The sequence below is a fragment of the Crinia signifera genome, chromosome 8 (genome assembly GCF_055691185.1).
Source record: "Crinia signifera chromosome 8, ASM5569118v1, whole genome shotgun sequence".
Lineage (NCBI taxonomy): Eukaryota > Metazoa > Chordata > Amphibia > Anura > Myobatrachidae > Crinia > Crinia signifera.
This window is the reverse complement of record NC_139224.1, coordinates 25,896,190-25,912,759: the sequence shown is the minus strand read 5'-3', so window position 1 is coordinate 25,912,759 and position 16,570 is coordinate 25,896,190. Positions and strand designations below refer to the sequence as shown.

The 16,570-nt window shown below is 45.4% G+C and overlaps 1 protein-coding gene across 1 annotated transcript in view; it reads right to left on the bottom strand.

Annotated features, from left to right (window-relative positions):
• SUCLG2 (succinate-CoA ligase GDP-forming subunit beta) overlaps positions 1-16,570 on the bottom strand; it is a 212,155-nt gene that overhangs the window by 23,276 nt on the left and 172,309 nt on the right. Inside the window, exon 10 of the mRNA XM_083156025.1 lies at positions 7,948-8,068. Coding sequence (XP_083012151.1) covers positions 7,948-8,068 — 121 coding nt within the window. The remainder of the gene's footprint in view (positions 1-7,947; positions 8,069-16,570) is intronic.

The following is a 16,570-nucleotide window of genomic DNA, read 5'->3' as shown; positions in this document are numbered from 1 at the left end:
TGAATTATAAAAGTCAAAAAGACTTCTCTGAGGGTACAGATGCCTGCTATGTTGTGTCATCGGTACTTATGTATTATCTGGGCTCCCATGATAAATGCACCCCATTTTTTCATACCCCTACTATCCAACTATGCATGGAGTTGATTTTATATAGTGTGGCGAGCGCAGCGAGCCACCGTGCCCGAAGCGTGGCGAGTGCAGCGAGCCCCGCGAGGGGATGCGGTCTCATAAGAAAAACGGGAGCCCAGATATTACATAAGTACCGTGTCATCACTGTTGGATGTTTAAAGACAGCAGCTTTGGGCTAAAAAACTAAAAAGTTGTAAGAAAATTAAAGGAAAACAATGTACCAGCGATAGATCTGTGAGCGACATCATTATTCACAGGTGATTCTCTAACACTCAGAAGGGGCGGAATCCGGCCCTATAACGATGTTTTGGGGTCAGTGTATTTGCGCATGTTCAGACCACCAGCATCAAGTTCCATCGCCGGGCCATTCATTGTGGGTGAGGAGGGCCAGGGGAGGTAATAGTGCTGGACCATAGGAACGCAGGCGGGCTGATGCCTGCCGGGGTGGGTAACGTCACAGGACATCAGTGTCCGCCCATTCTTCGGTGGATACTGTCAAAAATAAATGTCAATATAGACTGACTTATTTCTGAAGGCAGGATAAATCATTCATAAATCATTAAATGATTTCTCCTGCTGGCGGATGCCTACAAGGGGATGTGTTAGTGTTACCATTGGCTTACCGAGCCCAGACAAATCAGGCCTTTTGGCCATGAGTGCTGACCCCCACCACTGCATTCACCCTGTAGGCCCAGGTCTGGATTAAGGGACTCATGGGCCTAGAGCTGAACATGAAGTGGAGGAGGTGAGGCCTCCAATGTTTCCCAAAATATATAAAAGTACAAAAATTGCACCATTTTTTGTGGAAAATAAAAAACACAATTTTAATACTTATGATTTATGACAGACCATGTGACCAGCTGGTGATCATCAGGCTGTCCTGATGGAGGTCCTATTTTTATGTGGAGGCCTGGCGCTGCAGCTCCATCCGCCTCGTTAGTCCTCGATGGGGGGGGGGGGGGGGGAGCAGTCACATGACGTGTGGGAGGCAGCTTTATAAAATCACTCCCCACCCTCCCTAGCACTGGACAATGGCATGCATGGTAAGAGGAGTCTAGACGTGATAAATGTATGAAGAAAAGCGACTTACTGTCAGAAAGAAACGAACTGGGTCTCGGACGTTCTACAAACATAATTAATGTAATCACCCCCACAAAAATAAATAAAACAGATGAACGATGATACGGTTTGTGTTGCTGAATAGCAGTAAATGAGGATAAACCAGCACTTTCAAAATATCAATCTCTACGATAACATTTTTTTTAATGGTTTTGAATTTTTTTTGCATCGTATGCTAAATTTAAATTGTGTTTACTTTTGGAACATTGAGCATAAAGGTTCATCTGCCACCAGCATTGCTTACACTGCACCTGTCACCAGATATTCACGTTTTCCGAGGCAGCGGTACATAAATTACCTGTGTATTGTGCTTGCTGTTTATTCCAGAGGGACGTCTTTTTAAATAACTTTTTTTCCCTTTTTAATATACCTACTCCTCTTTGTTTATTGTTATCTGCTGCCTAATACCAATAGCATTACATGCAGAGGTGATTAAGGCGACGTACCCGACAGGCAGTCTGATGACTCAGATGTTCTCCTATAGCGTCTGGGTGAGAGTTTTGTCTCAAACCCACTGATCATTGCACAGAGAACGTTAGATCTTTATTTTACGACACTAGAGTAGTTGTAAGTGTAATATAAATATGATAGATGATACAGATATAGGGCCGAATTCAGGATCGCATGAACTCGTGAAATCGATGAAATCGTGAAATCGTATTGGTCGCAATGACCGCGTGTGGTGCCCGTCTGCGACCAAGTCCTGCAACTTTTCCTGTTCGCTGGCTGTATGCATGGTATTGGACATGCAGAGGACATGTGGGGGTGGGAACCGGAAGTTTCATGGAAGTGCCTAGAAAACCGCTGGGAGCGACAAGGAAAACGCAGACGTGCAATGGGAAGCCTGTTGCGGAGGATTTTGGACATATTTGTACTGGTGCAGCCGTACACATCCATACACACAGCGGGCGCATTCATTTGGAAGGTGGGATTTTAATGGAGCGGGATGGAGGCTTAACTGAACACTGGCTGCTGCAAATTCGTAGCCTTGCAAACAGGTCTGAATTGGGCCCATAGAGTCTCAGTGAATAAATATGTAATCAGCTGACTGCACGTTGCCCGTTGAATTGGCAAGATCCATGAAACACAACCCAAGAACCCTGTTTAACCCTCATTGTGACTTCAGCCAATATGTTTGTTTCACTACTTGGCTGGTGGCGTATGGATCATTGGATAGATACCAACTACAGTAGGTCAACAAGCATTAGGTCGACATGACTGAAGGTTGACATGGGGTTAGGTCAACAGGGTTATTAGGTCGACATGGGAAGGTCGGAGATCCAAAGGTCGACATCTGGTTTTTCCCTTTTTTTCACACAGTCGACATGGACACAAAAAAAGTGCACTGCTTCGCTCGCCATGCTTCGGGCACAGTGCCTTTTTACACTCGGCACACTATTTTATTCTCCCACCACGCCTTAGTGGATGGTAGGGCATGAAATACCGCCTGTCGGCTCAAAAAAAAGAAGTGAAAAACCCGATGTCGACCTTTTGACTGTCAACTTAATGACCCTGTCGACCTTATAAGCCTCTTGACCTTGAGTCATGAAAATAATATACAGATGGGGCAGGTCCCATCTTAGCAGGGGATGGCGATGGCGAGGCCAGCCGCCATCCCCCGCCAGTGCCATCTGCATAGCGAGAAGGAGGCGCGCGCGTCCCCTTCCGACGGCGCTTCCAGCCGCTCCCCCGGGTCACCGCCGGCTTGTCGGCGGTAACCCGGGGTCCCCGCCGCCTGCCTGCACCCCCCCCTAACCCTGTCCATCTTCCTGAGGCGGAGACGGACAGGGTTCCCGTTGCCCCGCCGACAGAGATTGAGACGCACGCGCGTCTCAGTCAGATGGTGAGGCAGGCTGCTGGTGGATCGCCAGCGCTGACGTTCTGGCGATTCGCCGCCTGCCCCATCTGTAGCTGATCTACAGAATAAGAATCCTGTAAGCCCTCTATCTCTGTTCGTTTCCCATAGGACTATCCCTGCTCCATGGTCTACATTTGTCCCACCAGAGACTGTGATCCTGTCTAATCACCCATTTATACTCCTTTCACACTGGACAAATAACCTGGGTCCGACCTAGGTTGTTGCAGGGTTGCCTTGAGTCACTACGGTGTTAACGGGCCTTTTGATAAATCCCTGGTTCAGCAATCCGACCCGGGTTAAAAAAGGGTTTTTACCCGGCTTTTTGCTGGCTCGCTGTGGGAACTTCACCTCGTAAATACCAGGTTGCTCACGGGACGGACCCATGTCCAAATCCCAGGTGTGACCCGGCATTTGAAATGTGAAAGGGGTATAATTGGGTACCGGTTCACAAGATGCTTTTTGCTTCATTCTCCCTAAGCCCTAAAGCACCTCGGGTTCTGATGGATAGGTCGAGAGTCAATAGGACGACCCCATATGGTTGACAGATACAAACGCTCGACATGCAAAAGTTGGACAGTGCTTATGATCATCAGACACTAAAGGTCGACAGGTTCTACACAGCTGGTTAGAAAGTGGTTTCTACTTTTTCATTATTGACTATCCACTTGGACTACGGTTGGGAATAATCACCAGTTCCGAGCGCAGTGAGCCACCTTGACCGAAGCTCGCAAGCTACACAAAGAAATGTGGTACACTAATTGGGGTCACGCGGTTTAAAATACAAAATAACACCCAAGTACAACAAAACTGGCATCAACCTTTTTCATGTTGACCAGTAGTATTTTGAAAGTGTTGACCTTTTCAGATGTCTATCTTATACATGTTGACCTATTGACCATATAAGGTCAACTCAGTGATCCACACCCATCATCTCTCTATGCTCCCCCTACCCCGTCTTTGGTTTTCATTGTGATTACTTGCACGTACTGATGACTCATACTTTTCTTTGTTGCCACATTCAATCTGTCTCAAAATCATGCTACATGCGCCTAAATAACATTTCAAATTACGCCCTTAGTTTACACAAGACACTGCTAAAACTCTAATCCATGCGCTCATCATCTCCCGCATTGATTATTGCAATAGTCTTCTTACTGGTCTTCCCCAATACAGACTCTCACCACTACAGTCCATCATGAATGCAGCTGCGAGGCTAATCTTCCTAGCCAGACGTTCATCATCTGCAAAGCTACTTTGTCAGTCCCTTCATTGGTTACCTGTATTCTACCGTATTCCACATAAAATACTTTTATTCACACACAAAGCCATAAACCAAACTACACCAACGCACATTTGTTCTATTATCTCAAAATATCTCCCAACTGGACCTCTTCGCTCCTCACAAGATCTACGTCTCATCCACATGCATTACTTGCTCCCATTCCCAATGGCAGGACTTTCTTTGGGCTGCACCCACTCTGTGGAATGCTCTCCCACGCACAGTAAGACTCTCTTTCAGTCTCCAAACCTACAAGCGCTCCCAAAATGAACTCACCTTTTCATGAAGGACTATCAACTTCCAGAACCAGCAACACAACCTTCATAATCCTCTCCTATCCAATCCCATCCGCACTCTACAGTCCACACATATCCTCTCCCACTTTCCTTTTCACACTTTTCATTCTCCTGAACCCTGGCCAAGAATGCTGGGTCACCGTATCATACAGCCCAATAGAACACATGTATCCTTGAGTATCAAGTGCCTATTTCCCTACAGATTGTAAGCTTGCGAGCAGGGCCCTCCTACCTTTAACCGTCTGTAAATACCCAGTCTGTTGTATCACTGTTTCCAATTGCAAAGCGCGACGGAATTGGCTGCGCTACATGAGAATCTGTTAACGGATAAACACTGCCTGCAAGGAATCACTATCTCAGATGGTGAAGAACGGGAACGATATTTTTACGCTTTGTACTAAAAGCGCCGCTAGAATGTTTCCGAAAGCTGTCTCTATAAACCCGTCCGCCTGCAGCGCCGGCACATAAAATATCCAGAGCGCTAAAATACAAAGTGAACGCCTGGAACAAATTGATGCAAAGCGACAGCGATGCTCAACCAAATAGAAAAAACTTAATAAAGGGAAATGATCCTCAGAAGATTACCCTAAAAACAAATAAGCAATCAAAAATAATAATAATACATATGTCACCTAGTGTGTGGCAGACAGAGACTAGTAAGAATAGTATGTTTGCCGAGGCTCCTGCAGTGTTTAATGTGAAGTCATACTAGATATTCTCTTTGATCCGGCAGAAACATATACTTAGAGAATTTTACAAGAATGCTTAGAGGAATAATTTTGTGCTCTGTTTTGCTGACATATTTTGATAGCTTTTTGACAGCAAATTAATGTTCTTTTTAAACAGGGTAATTACATAGTAAAAACTACTGATGTTTAGAGGAACCTTGAAAGGCTTCTCGGCACACACTTCCCTCTCTCTTACACTACAAACGGGTTTGGGAGAAAAGACATGAAATCTAGACACACATTTGCCTTCGGGATGCTGGAAAGAAGGACGTGTTCCTCTGTGCTAAGACGAGGACACGTTGTACAGCTATTAGAGCCAAGGACTGATTCTGTATCGGCTTGTGAGGTCCAAATGGCAGGTGGAAAGAATCCAGAAATGAAGATGTGTTACCTAAAACCAAGATCTTAAAATATAATAATAATGTTTGTTTCTAAACAATTTCCTTTAATATCAATAAGGGGCGAATACATCTATCAGATGGAAGGGGGCATGCACGCACAAGACGCTCGCACGACCCGTTCCGTCGGAGACCTCTGCTGCCTCCCGTCGCCACCCCCTGCACCCCCCCTAAAGTACAGAAGTTTTCCATAACAACCAATCAGCTTCTAGTTATTATTTAACTACCACAGACTATGGGCAGGGCCGAAACTAGTGTTTCTGGCACCCGGGGCAAGGCAGTCATTTGGTCGCCACCCCCCTCTCCCCCCTTACTTGGGGGGGGGGGACCAAATGACTGCCTTGCCTCTGGTGCCGGAGGCTGAGTGAACCATGCGCCCACATACCTCTGTTGTGCAGGGGGGGTTCCAGTCCGGGCATCGGGGGTTCTGGTCCGGGCAGCGCCACGGCATCTTTCACTTGTAGCGAGCTACGCTATTTGCCTGGCGGCAGGAATCGCTGCTGATTTTGAAAAGACTTGCCGGACGCTGATTGGCTGCGAGAATTCAGCCAATCAGGGTCCGGCAAGTCTTTTCAAAATCTGCTTCCCGCCGGGCAAATAGCGTAGCTTGCTTCCAGCTGCCGCTACACCCGTTCCCCGGACCCTGCTGCCCATCCCCGGACCCCCGCTGCCCGGCCCCGACCGCTCCCCCCCACATTGCACCGCCCTGTGCGTGTGACCCCCCGACACCCCAGCCCCCCACCCCCTAGTTACAGCCCTGCTATTGCTATGGGGTTATTCTGATTCACTCGGAAAGGCACAATCACTCTCTAATGGACAAAACCATATGCACTGAAGTCGGCAGAGAGAGTTAGATTTGGGTGGGGGGTGTACTTCATACTGATATCTATATTGCAGTGTAAAAATAAAGCAGCCAGTATTTACCCTGCACAAAAACAATACAACACCCAAATCTAACTCTCTCTGCACATGTTACATCAGCCCCACCTGCAGTGCACATGGTTTTGTCCATTACAGAGTGATTGTGCCTTTCCAAATGAATCAGAATAACCCCCTATGTACTGACAATTCACTGATTGGTCACTATGTGCAACTTCTCTACTTCCTCAGTGCAAAGTGTAGAAAAGTTGCCCATAGCTAGTTTGTGGTGGGCAAAATGAGCTGGCCGGGCCCTTCCAAAGGCCGGGGCCTGGGACAGCTGTATCCACAGCACCCCCCTATTGGCGGCCATTTATTTCATGTGCAGTTGGGTTCAATCTCCAGATCCAACATCATACACATACGATTTGGCCGCTATTCACCGGATTTCTCGGCCCGATCCGCCGAAATCGGGTGAAATCGTGTATGGCCAATTACATTACAGTATTGCTTATAAGTATTTTAATGTAGGTATGAACAGGGTCTCCACATTTCCTAGGGTGAGCATATATTTCTCAAGCCAACTGCTGGATGTAACTGGATATAATTAGTGATCATAATTTAGCTGCTATGGCTACACCTCCATGAAAACTTATTTGACTGCCCACAGTACGGTTTCTACAGAAAAGCTAGGTAAAATCGCCGGCCCCTTCTCCAGATATCGGGAGAAACTACGTTTATTGCATAGTTGCATTTGAAGTGCATGATGTTAGCCAACAAAAATGGCCTATTATGGTTCTGGAATGGTTGGGATTAGAAGGTTGTATCTTGTGTGTAGTTTAATATTTGTTGACTCAGAAACTTCTATGCAATTTTGTTTATGGGTGTCTGCAGTAGTTCATGCCAGGCACATACAGCTCTGCTTATCGGGAGTGGTAACCCATCAGTAGGGTAAGTGTACACATGAGTACTCAGCTTTATTTACACAGAGTCACCACGCAGCTGGGAGCCACCACTGATTCTGACCAAGGAATAATGTGTGTGGAGCCTATTGGTCTTCTCTAGATTCCACCAGAATCCAAAACCATAAGGGTAGGTAAACTGACTGCTTGCAAAAACTAGACCAAGTTGTATATGTTTGTGTTGTCGACAATTAAGAGCACAAATGAGCATATTTATACGTGTGCGCAATATAAGGTCTGCTAATAAATAAATGGTGCTATATTAGTAAACAATATCTAATAAAAAGACCCCAACAACACAGTCTTTACCAAATTCTTACCTTCAAGTCGGACCACCAGTGGTACCTTAAGTTCCAGCTCTCGGCACGCCTTTGTTATACCGTTCGCTATGATGGCACAATTTACTATTCCTCCAAAAATATTTACCAGGATTGCTTCAACCTGAAAGCAGAGAAGATTAGAGCTTCATCAGTCAACGCAATTCACCAACCTTGGGTCAAGGTCATCGGTTTGTCAGACTTTTTTATTTTCTTGTTACTTAACGCTTCCTTTAGTATTATTTTAAGTACTGTACTTTGTTTACATAGAGATATTTTAAGTGCACGCATGCCTATATACAGTGAAAGAAGATATTTTGAGAACGGAACCAAAACACCTGAGAATACCAGGAACACAAGAAATAGATGAATTCAATATGGAACCTTTAATGGCAGTCCTTATCCTGTATCCTGTAGTTGTACATGCGGTCAAATTGAGATGCAACAAAGGACATTGTTAACGACCCACGGGAGCGAGCATCATTAACTATATTGACCATACACACCAGATGATATTACAAGTATGTTCTGTACATATGAATCAAAAATACAATATTTTAAGGCATATATTAATGACATTTTTATATGATTGACTCCAATGAAATTTATACAAAGTTAATCCTATGTTACATTTACATATAAAAACACTCCAGACAAAAAGGGATTTAGAAAATAGTCTCTCCTTGCTTTCACCTTGCATAGAAAGCAGGAGCACCAACTCTGTATAGCGTAAAATCATTAACTTCTGTATGAACGCTCCACTTTATTTTCTCTGTGTACAATTGTTCCTGTGTCTCAACATGGAAAACATCTGCATTACATAGCACTTATTGGCTGTTCCCTCTATGGGACATCTGTAAGCTATTCCCACATGGACAACACCACCTTTTTAAATTTTTAGACATTTTAGTAAATTTACCCCTGAATTGCTATACTACAGTATGTACAGAAAATGGCATTAAAAAAAAAAAAACTGTGGTTGCTGCATCATAACACTCTGTTTATAGATTCAGGGGCAGATGTACCAAAGCTGGCCATACAACTAAAGATTTATTGTACAATCTGGCTGGTTGGAACAAAAACCAGGTACAGATGCAGCGCCCCTCGCTCTTGCAGGGGATGGCGGAACATTCGCCAGCCGGCATCCCCCGCCAGCCGCCGTAAGGGGACGCGCGTCGCCTGACAACGGGGCTCCCCCCGGGTCCCCGCCGCCTCGCCAAGGGTCGCCCCAGGTCCCCGCCGCCTTGTCGCCCCCCCCTAACCCTGTTCGTCTCCCTGAAGCGGAGACGGACAGGGTTCCCGTCCCCCCGCCGACGGGAAACTGAAAAGCGCGTGCGTGTGAGACGCACGCGCGTCTCAGTCAGATGAGCCGCCTCTCCGCCGGCGATCACCAGCGGCCAGATTCTGGCGCTGGCGAAGCAATAGTGAGAGGCGCTCCATCTGTACTGTATGGGAGCAAATGACAGTTGACCATTTGCTTCAAAATGCTGGAAAACTGACAAAAACATTCAGATATTACCAGATTTTTGGTCCAACCAGCCAGATCGGACAATAACTCATTAGGTGTAAGCCTTAGAGAGTGATAAAGTGGAGAGAGATAAACTGCCATCCAATCAGATCTCAACTGTCATTTTTCAAACATCCTATAACATGGCAGTTAAACGCTGGTTGGTACTTCTTCCGCTTTCTAAAGACCCCCGTACACTAGGCAATTCACCTGCAATTTGGGCTTTTTTTCCTGCGATTGCGGCGATCAGTCACAGCAAGAGAGCCCAAATATAAGTTCAATAACAGCAGGTCCGATGCACTGCGCTGTCCCGCACAAACCGCACCAGACCCTGCTAGTTGCACAGGCTACAGAAGCAATCTTTTGGATTGCTTCTGAGCTGGGATCGCATGCGATATATTGCATTCAAACGGACCGCATGCGATCCGGCCAGCTGGGAGGGTCCCGGGCGGCTCAAGCAGGATAGTTTGGTGCGACTGCAGCAATAGCGTATGAGTATCTGTATTAATTATATATTTTTTCCCAAGCAGCCTTGACACGGTATGATAGAAAACAATAAATCACATTGAAATAGTGTGAAATATTTGTGGGGTGATGTTTTATTATCTCCGTACATTATCAAGCGGCGTGCAGCTGTTATTTGTGTTACACCTTTTATAGCAGCTGCATATATAGAAAAACACGTAGCGTACCATGTGCTATCTGTGAATGAAGTCGGAAGATCTCACAGTGATCAAACGGTGACTAATAAGGTTTCTTTGTGTATACACGCGACGCAGTAAATACATTACTAGCACAAAAGCCCATTTAATCTACATCTGAGACTGTGTTCTGTCTTAGCTGACATGAAAGTTATCACCTCCTCCCATATCTATTCTCAGTGCTCATCAAGGGATTTGACAGAAAGATACTTTTTTTTTGAGAGCGTCGTGAGCGTCTGACTTAAAAGTCTGGATGATTTATGCGGTTCATGGATGAAAGATTAAAAAAAACAAAAACAAGAAACAAAAACAAATGAATGGCGGGGGAGGGGGGGGGGGGTGTAGAGAATGTGAGGCTTCTGGCATTAATTAATATTAGAATGGAAACGTGCTCTATACATCTATCTTGTGCTGTAAATACACATCCTAGAATACATCTAGAGCGTCTGACAATTTCAGACAACTGATTGCAAGCCTCACTACATGCCCGAGATTCGGTCACCCAGGGCTAGTTGCCCAGTGGAAGGTCCAAAAGGGCACATGATGATGTATCTTTGTACCTGGAACAAACCAGATTTCCATGCAAGGGCAGTGGCGGGTACTTTATCACCGGCCAATCAGCTCGTAACTGGCAAGTTACAGTTAGGGGCAGATTGGCCGGTGACAATGTACCAGCCACATTATCACTTCAATGGGTTTAACAACTATCCCCCACCGTTACATGTTTTTTTTTTGCTCCCAACTCAAAAAGTTGGACACTTGCAGGATATTGTGCCAACTGGTCTGATCTGCACGGCCAATCACACAAACTCGCATGCGTTGCGGTGAATACTAGTGAGGGAAGGAACAGTGATCTATATCGGACTAGTGTACCGGCAGTTTGTACATGCGAAGGGCAAGGGGTAATCGCCCTCCACACAGGAGCGATTACCCCTTTCACACCAGCCTAAATTCCCGGGTTGGCCCCGGGAACAACCCATGACTAGCGCTGGTGTGAAAAGGTTCTCAGGCCAAATTCCCGGGAAAATTTGCAGGGATTTCAACCCTGCTAGCTAGCCCGGTATACATGCCGGTGTGAAAGGTACTTACCTGGCTTCCTGAAGCGCCCTTTCAGCTGCGGCGGTGGGTGGCGGACAGTGGCGTCCAGGCAGCAGGGATCCAGGTAGCGGTGGCTGGCAGCTTGTAGACCTATTTTCCGGGTGGCGGGGCAGGAAGTGCTGCTGAATTTGAAAACATTTTTAAAAGACTGGACGGACACTGATTGGCTGAACCCTGCTGCCTGGACCTGCTGCTGCACATAGGTGGTGGTGGTGGGGGTGATGGTTTCTCTCTCCTCTCACACCAGAAAATGCAGGCACTAGGCTGGTGTGAAAGGGGCCAACCCGGGAATGTCCTTGCTTGATCCCTGGACTGTAATACCAAATAAGTCCCTGCATTTTTTGGTGTGAAAGGGGTATTATCGCACTAGTGTGTACCCAGCTTTAGATACAATTTTGGTAAAAAAAAGACGAGGGGGAGGGGTCAAAGGGGACAGCCATGACCTTGTGAGGTGTCCCAAAGTTCTGACGGGCTCAGGGGCTGTAAGCATGGCACTGCCTCGCAACGGTTTATAAAGGTTCCGGCTTGCTGTAATGCTTAAGCCGAAAGCAGTGATTTACGAAATACAGTGTCATGAATACAATCAGGTAACTATTGGGAGACCTAAGGCCCGGCATGTCTGGCGCATGGATCTTCACGCAGAATTTTAATCACGCTCTTAAATCCAATCGCACAGAACCAGAACAGAACTAGAAGACTGGAAGGAAGTAGACGCAGCCTGTATAATTGATGACTTTATACTCGGCTTCAATAATAAAAAATAAAAAAACTTCTCTGTTTAATTAGAGAGGAGTCCAACAGGATTGAATCAATAACCGAGCGAGTCAGGTGGAGAATTTAATCCAAGGGTTTTATTGTAATCTTATAAAGTCACCCCGCCGATCGGTCCGGCCCGTGATGTGATTCATTTATATGTGGTCAAATTTATGTTAACAATGTTTAGATTGTTTTTTATTTATCTACTTACAAACTCGCTGGCCGCCGCGCTCAATCTTTATAAATCGTCCGTGACTGACAATTTTGTGATTGCACCAATTCCGACACGCGGGGGGGGGAAGGTTTATTTCTCTATTTTTTGGCAGGAGCCACTGGCGGATCAAAATTAAAAAAAAGACAACAATATAAAAAAGTTTTTTTTACAACATTTTACAGACAGTAACATTTTCGTGAGTGTGGCATAAAAAGCCGATTTTATTAAAAGTTCGTTCCAAAATACTAAAATCTCCAACGTAGCCTGGTGTAATAGACGCATAAAACAAGCCATATTTATGTAAACTACGGGCTGTTTGCATTTATGGCGCTGTATCTGTGACCGCTGTTAGTCAGGGTCAATTGAGGAGGAAAACGTTTTATGTGTGCTGTAAATAACATAGTGGGATGGAGGCCTTTACGCTAATTAACTCTTTACAGTAGAGGTGTTGGGATTTTTATGCAAAATAAACAGAAACAAAGATAAAACTTGTCCAGCAACATACAGTACAGTAGTAGCAGCTGTACAACATGGATGCTGTAACCCATAGCAACCAATAAGGGATTATTATTGTTTGCTTTACACTGATCAAAACAAAATATTGGATTTGTTACTGTGGATTGCACTCGTTTGGTATGATGTTAATAAATGAAGGGGATGACTCACACCCATTCGATTGAGTTGAGGGGAACGCAGAGGTGTCACTGACCATTTCTCCGTTTGGCCGCATGCGAGTGGAACGTACGGGCGGGGCGGGGGGGGGGGGGGGAGGGGTCACGGTGTTCGCTAGGCTGCATACACACTTTGGCTGCATAAATAAGGCATTTAATGGCACAGCGATGATTTTTTAGCAAATCGCCAATATGCAAATAAGCACTGGTAGAAAAGCATTTGTGGGAAATAAAGTGCATGTGCTGTGTTATGGCCAATAGGGATGCTTGTGTAAATTTAGGTCAATTTGTATTTTTGTTGAATACAACACATTTAGAACTTCTAATTGAAACCAAAATAAATCAATCAATCAACTGAGTAAATGATCTATTTGGAATAGAAACACCTATCGATTTGGTGCCGATCGATTTCAGATAAAAAACAAACAAACAAAAAAACGAGTAAATTAGTACATGCAGGGGTCAATTATTGGGGAAGGAGTCTAAATTAATAATCAACAATGGATGGCTCATGGGCCACTTGTGACATTCGGGTCATTCCTGCTCTGATGTCAGATTTGTTTGTTATAACTAGTAATATGAAGAAGAACTAAAAAAAAACAAACAAAAAAAAACAACAACCAAGAATCCGAAAGGGGATGTGGTTACGGTGGTGGAGATCGGGATTCTGGTGGTTAAAATACTGATGCTGGAACACCCGATACCGTGCGAGCTGACCGGGACCTTCCCAGGCGGCAGGGATGCATACCGCCATGAGGGAGGTCCAAGGTCGGGTGGTTGGACGGCCAGCAGATCCGACTACCCGACACAGGGTGTCGGGTCAGTGTATGGGGGACTTAAGGGTTAGAGTGTGAGGGGGAGGTCCACCTTCTTCACTAAAAAGTGGTTGTATTTAGGGTAAGGCACTATGGGGGGAGGGGAGACACTAACAGGGAGGGTTAGGTGTAGGCTGTGTGGTGGGATGTTAGGCTTATGCTGCAGGTGGGGAAGGTTAGGGGAGTGGGGGGGGGGGGTAAGTATACTTACCTAAACTAGTTCAAAATTCGGTTTAATCCCTCAAAACACATGGAAATAATAATGTCAAAAACTATAACCAAGGTTCACATTTATCAACAAGTGATATTCCTGTTATCACTTGTTATGAATGATACATGTTGTTCCAGCCAATGGGCTTCTAACTGCCATTTTTCAATCCTGATAGTTAGGAGCTGATTGGCTAGAGATCCATTTATCATTTGTATCAAGTGATAACCAGAATTTCACTCAAGGATAAATATGCTCCCAAAGTGCAACAGCAACTGAACACACAATGTTGTGGGGGAATACATACAGTATGTACAATTCTAAGATGCGGTTTCTAAAAGGTGCCCATACACTACTGCGATTTATTGGCCACGACAGCAGTGTATGGCCATTCCATCCCCATGCGATACATCACATGTGGCCTTTCCGCATGTGATGTATCGAATGCGACCCTGCTCCCCGTCGCGGGGAGGGGGGACGATTCGGAGGTTGGATGGGCAGCAGGTCCGACCTCTGGCTCAGGAGGACATCAAAGACATCCAATTTGGCCTGATTTCCACAAATCAGACATGTGTATTGGCACCTTTTGTTGTATCATGGGGATATTGTCATGGTTATAAGGGGGGGGGGGGGGGGGGGTTGTTAAGCTGGTCAAATTGGGGTAGGGTATGTCAGACTGATCTTCATCAAAGAAGTGCTTCTTTAATTTTTTTTTTTTTTAAGAAAACCAAGTCACACCCCTAGTCAGCTGCACCTCATGTTAAAAACAGCTGCATTTCACATATGGACAGATATAGCGCTATGTCTACTGTATTTATTATTATTATTTAAAGTTCCGTTCTTTATATAGCGCAGCATAGTCCGTTGCCCTTTACAAAAAAAACAAACGGGGTAGTAAGCGACAGAGGAAGAAGGACCCTGCTCGCAAGCTTACAATCTTTATAGTTGTTTCTTATAAAAATATTATTTCCAGTAAGAAAGAAAATAAGCCGCCTTCTGCAAGAAGATGCTGATGAACCGCACAACATCCGGGAAGCCCGTTTACAGAACGGCATTATTTAGTCCCAATGTGCAGCGTAAGACGTTTGTAAGAATTTCACGTGCTGTTAAAACGCCGCCATACTCATTACTTAATAGAATCCCATTAATTTTAACTGTAAAAAACTCCAGGGCAAGGCTGCAATAATTGCTTGCGTAGTTAACATCCTTGCAATCAGTATTATTCTAAGTGAAATTGCGTGAAGGATGAGGGAATAAAAAGAAAGGGAATTAGTTCACATATAAAAAGTTTTTGCACACTTGACAGATTTCAGGGTTTGCCGCTACAGCCGTGCAGTGTAGAGTCTGAAGACTCAGCAGCAGATCCAGCATAAGTTATAGGTGGAATACATTATTCACAAGTAAAAAACAAAAATAAAAAGGTTACAGTCTGCCTTCTCTTCTGTCTGAAAAGGGCATGAGATATATTACGGGTCGAATAGCGGTTTGGTATTACGTGACACCCTCTTTAGCACAGAGAAGCAGCCTCAATGCTTCTGGTAATAATGGCAAATGCCAAGGAACAGGGGAAGTGAGCACCCGGTCAGCATGTGCGTCAAATCAGCGCAAATTGGTACAAAAATGTTGGCAGGTAGAGTTCCCTTTCTCCCTGGCATCGCTGAGTGCCAGCAGTGCTCGGCTCAGGTGCTGCCCAAAAACATGGCATGCAGCTGCACAGCGTGATGTTAGAGATAACGATGCACAGCCAAGCACCGGTCACCGCCAACCGCACTCTCCGCAGTGTCCGTCAGCCTTCTCTGCCGTGTCTTCCGGTCCCCGTCTGCTCTCCCCACCATGTCTGCCTGGTCTTCCCGCTTCATCCACCCACCCTGCCCTCTACGCCCATCTGCTGAAGGACTGATTCCAAGCAGTTCCCAGCACAGCGCCATGCCAGGCCAATCCCGGGATCTCGGGAATCCCAGGATTGGTAGTTTTTCCATTACGAATCCCAAGATTAAAAAAACGGCCCAGGATTGTTCTCCCTAGCACCAGCCAATCTGCTCCTGTCAAGCTACAGGATGGTTTTGGAAAATGACAGTTCAGAGCTAATTAGTTGATGCGTTATGACCGGCATCTTTATCAATTCATGTTGCTTAATAAATCTGCCCCACAGACCCAAAGCCAAATAGTCCAATAGGCACCTTAGCTTCTCTCCTCTGGTGTGCTGAGTAGGGATTGCAATCAACAGGTCTACATGGTACCATCAGTGGCTTTCATTTGGCTGGAGGTTGGGCATGGCAGACCAATCAAGGAAAGGGTTGTCTTGGGGGAAGAGCTGAGCTAAGTCTACCTGGCGCCAGAGAAAAAAAAATGCTGGGCTCTCTACCATTAATGGTGAAGAACCACTGGATGTCTACCATCAATGGCAAACCAATCGACCATCGTTGACAAATCATTGATGGGTAACATTGATCATCATTGTTCGCTGAGCGACTCAGAGTACCCCAACATCTTCTGTGTTGAATTTTCGTTTCAAAAACAGAGGGGAAAGGGCATAAAACCATCATGCTGCATAGACCCCATGGTTTAGTCATAGACAACCTATAGCTTGTGTGGTATATTATAGGCCTGGAGTGTCACACTGTTGGCAAGTGGAAGACCTTGAGAAGAATGAGTT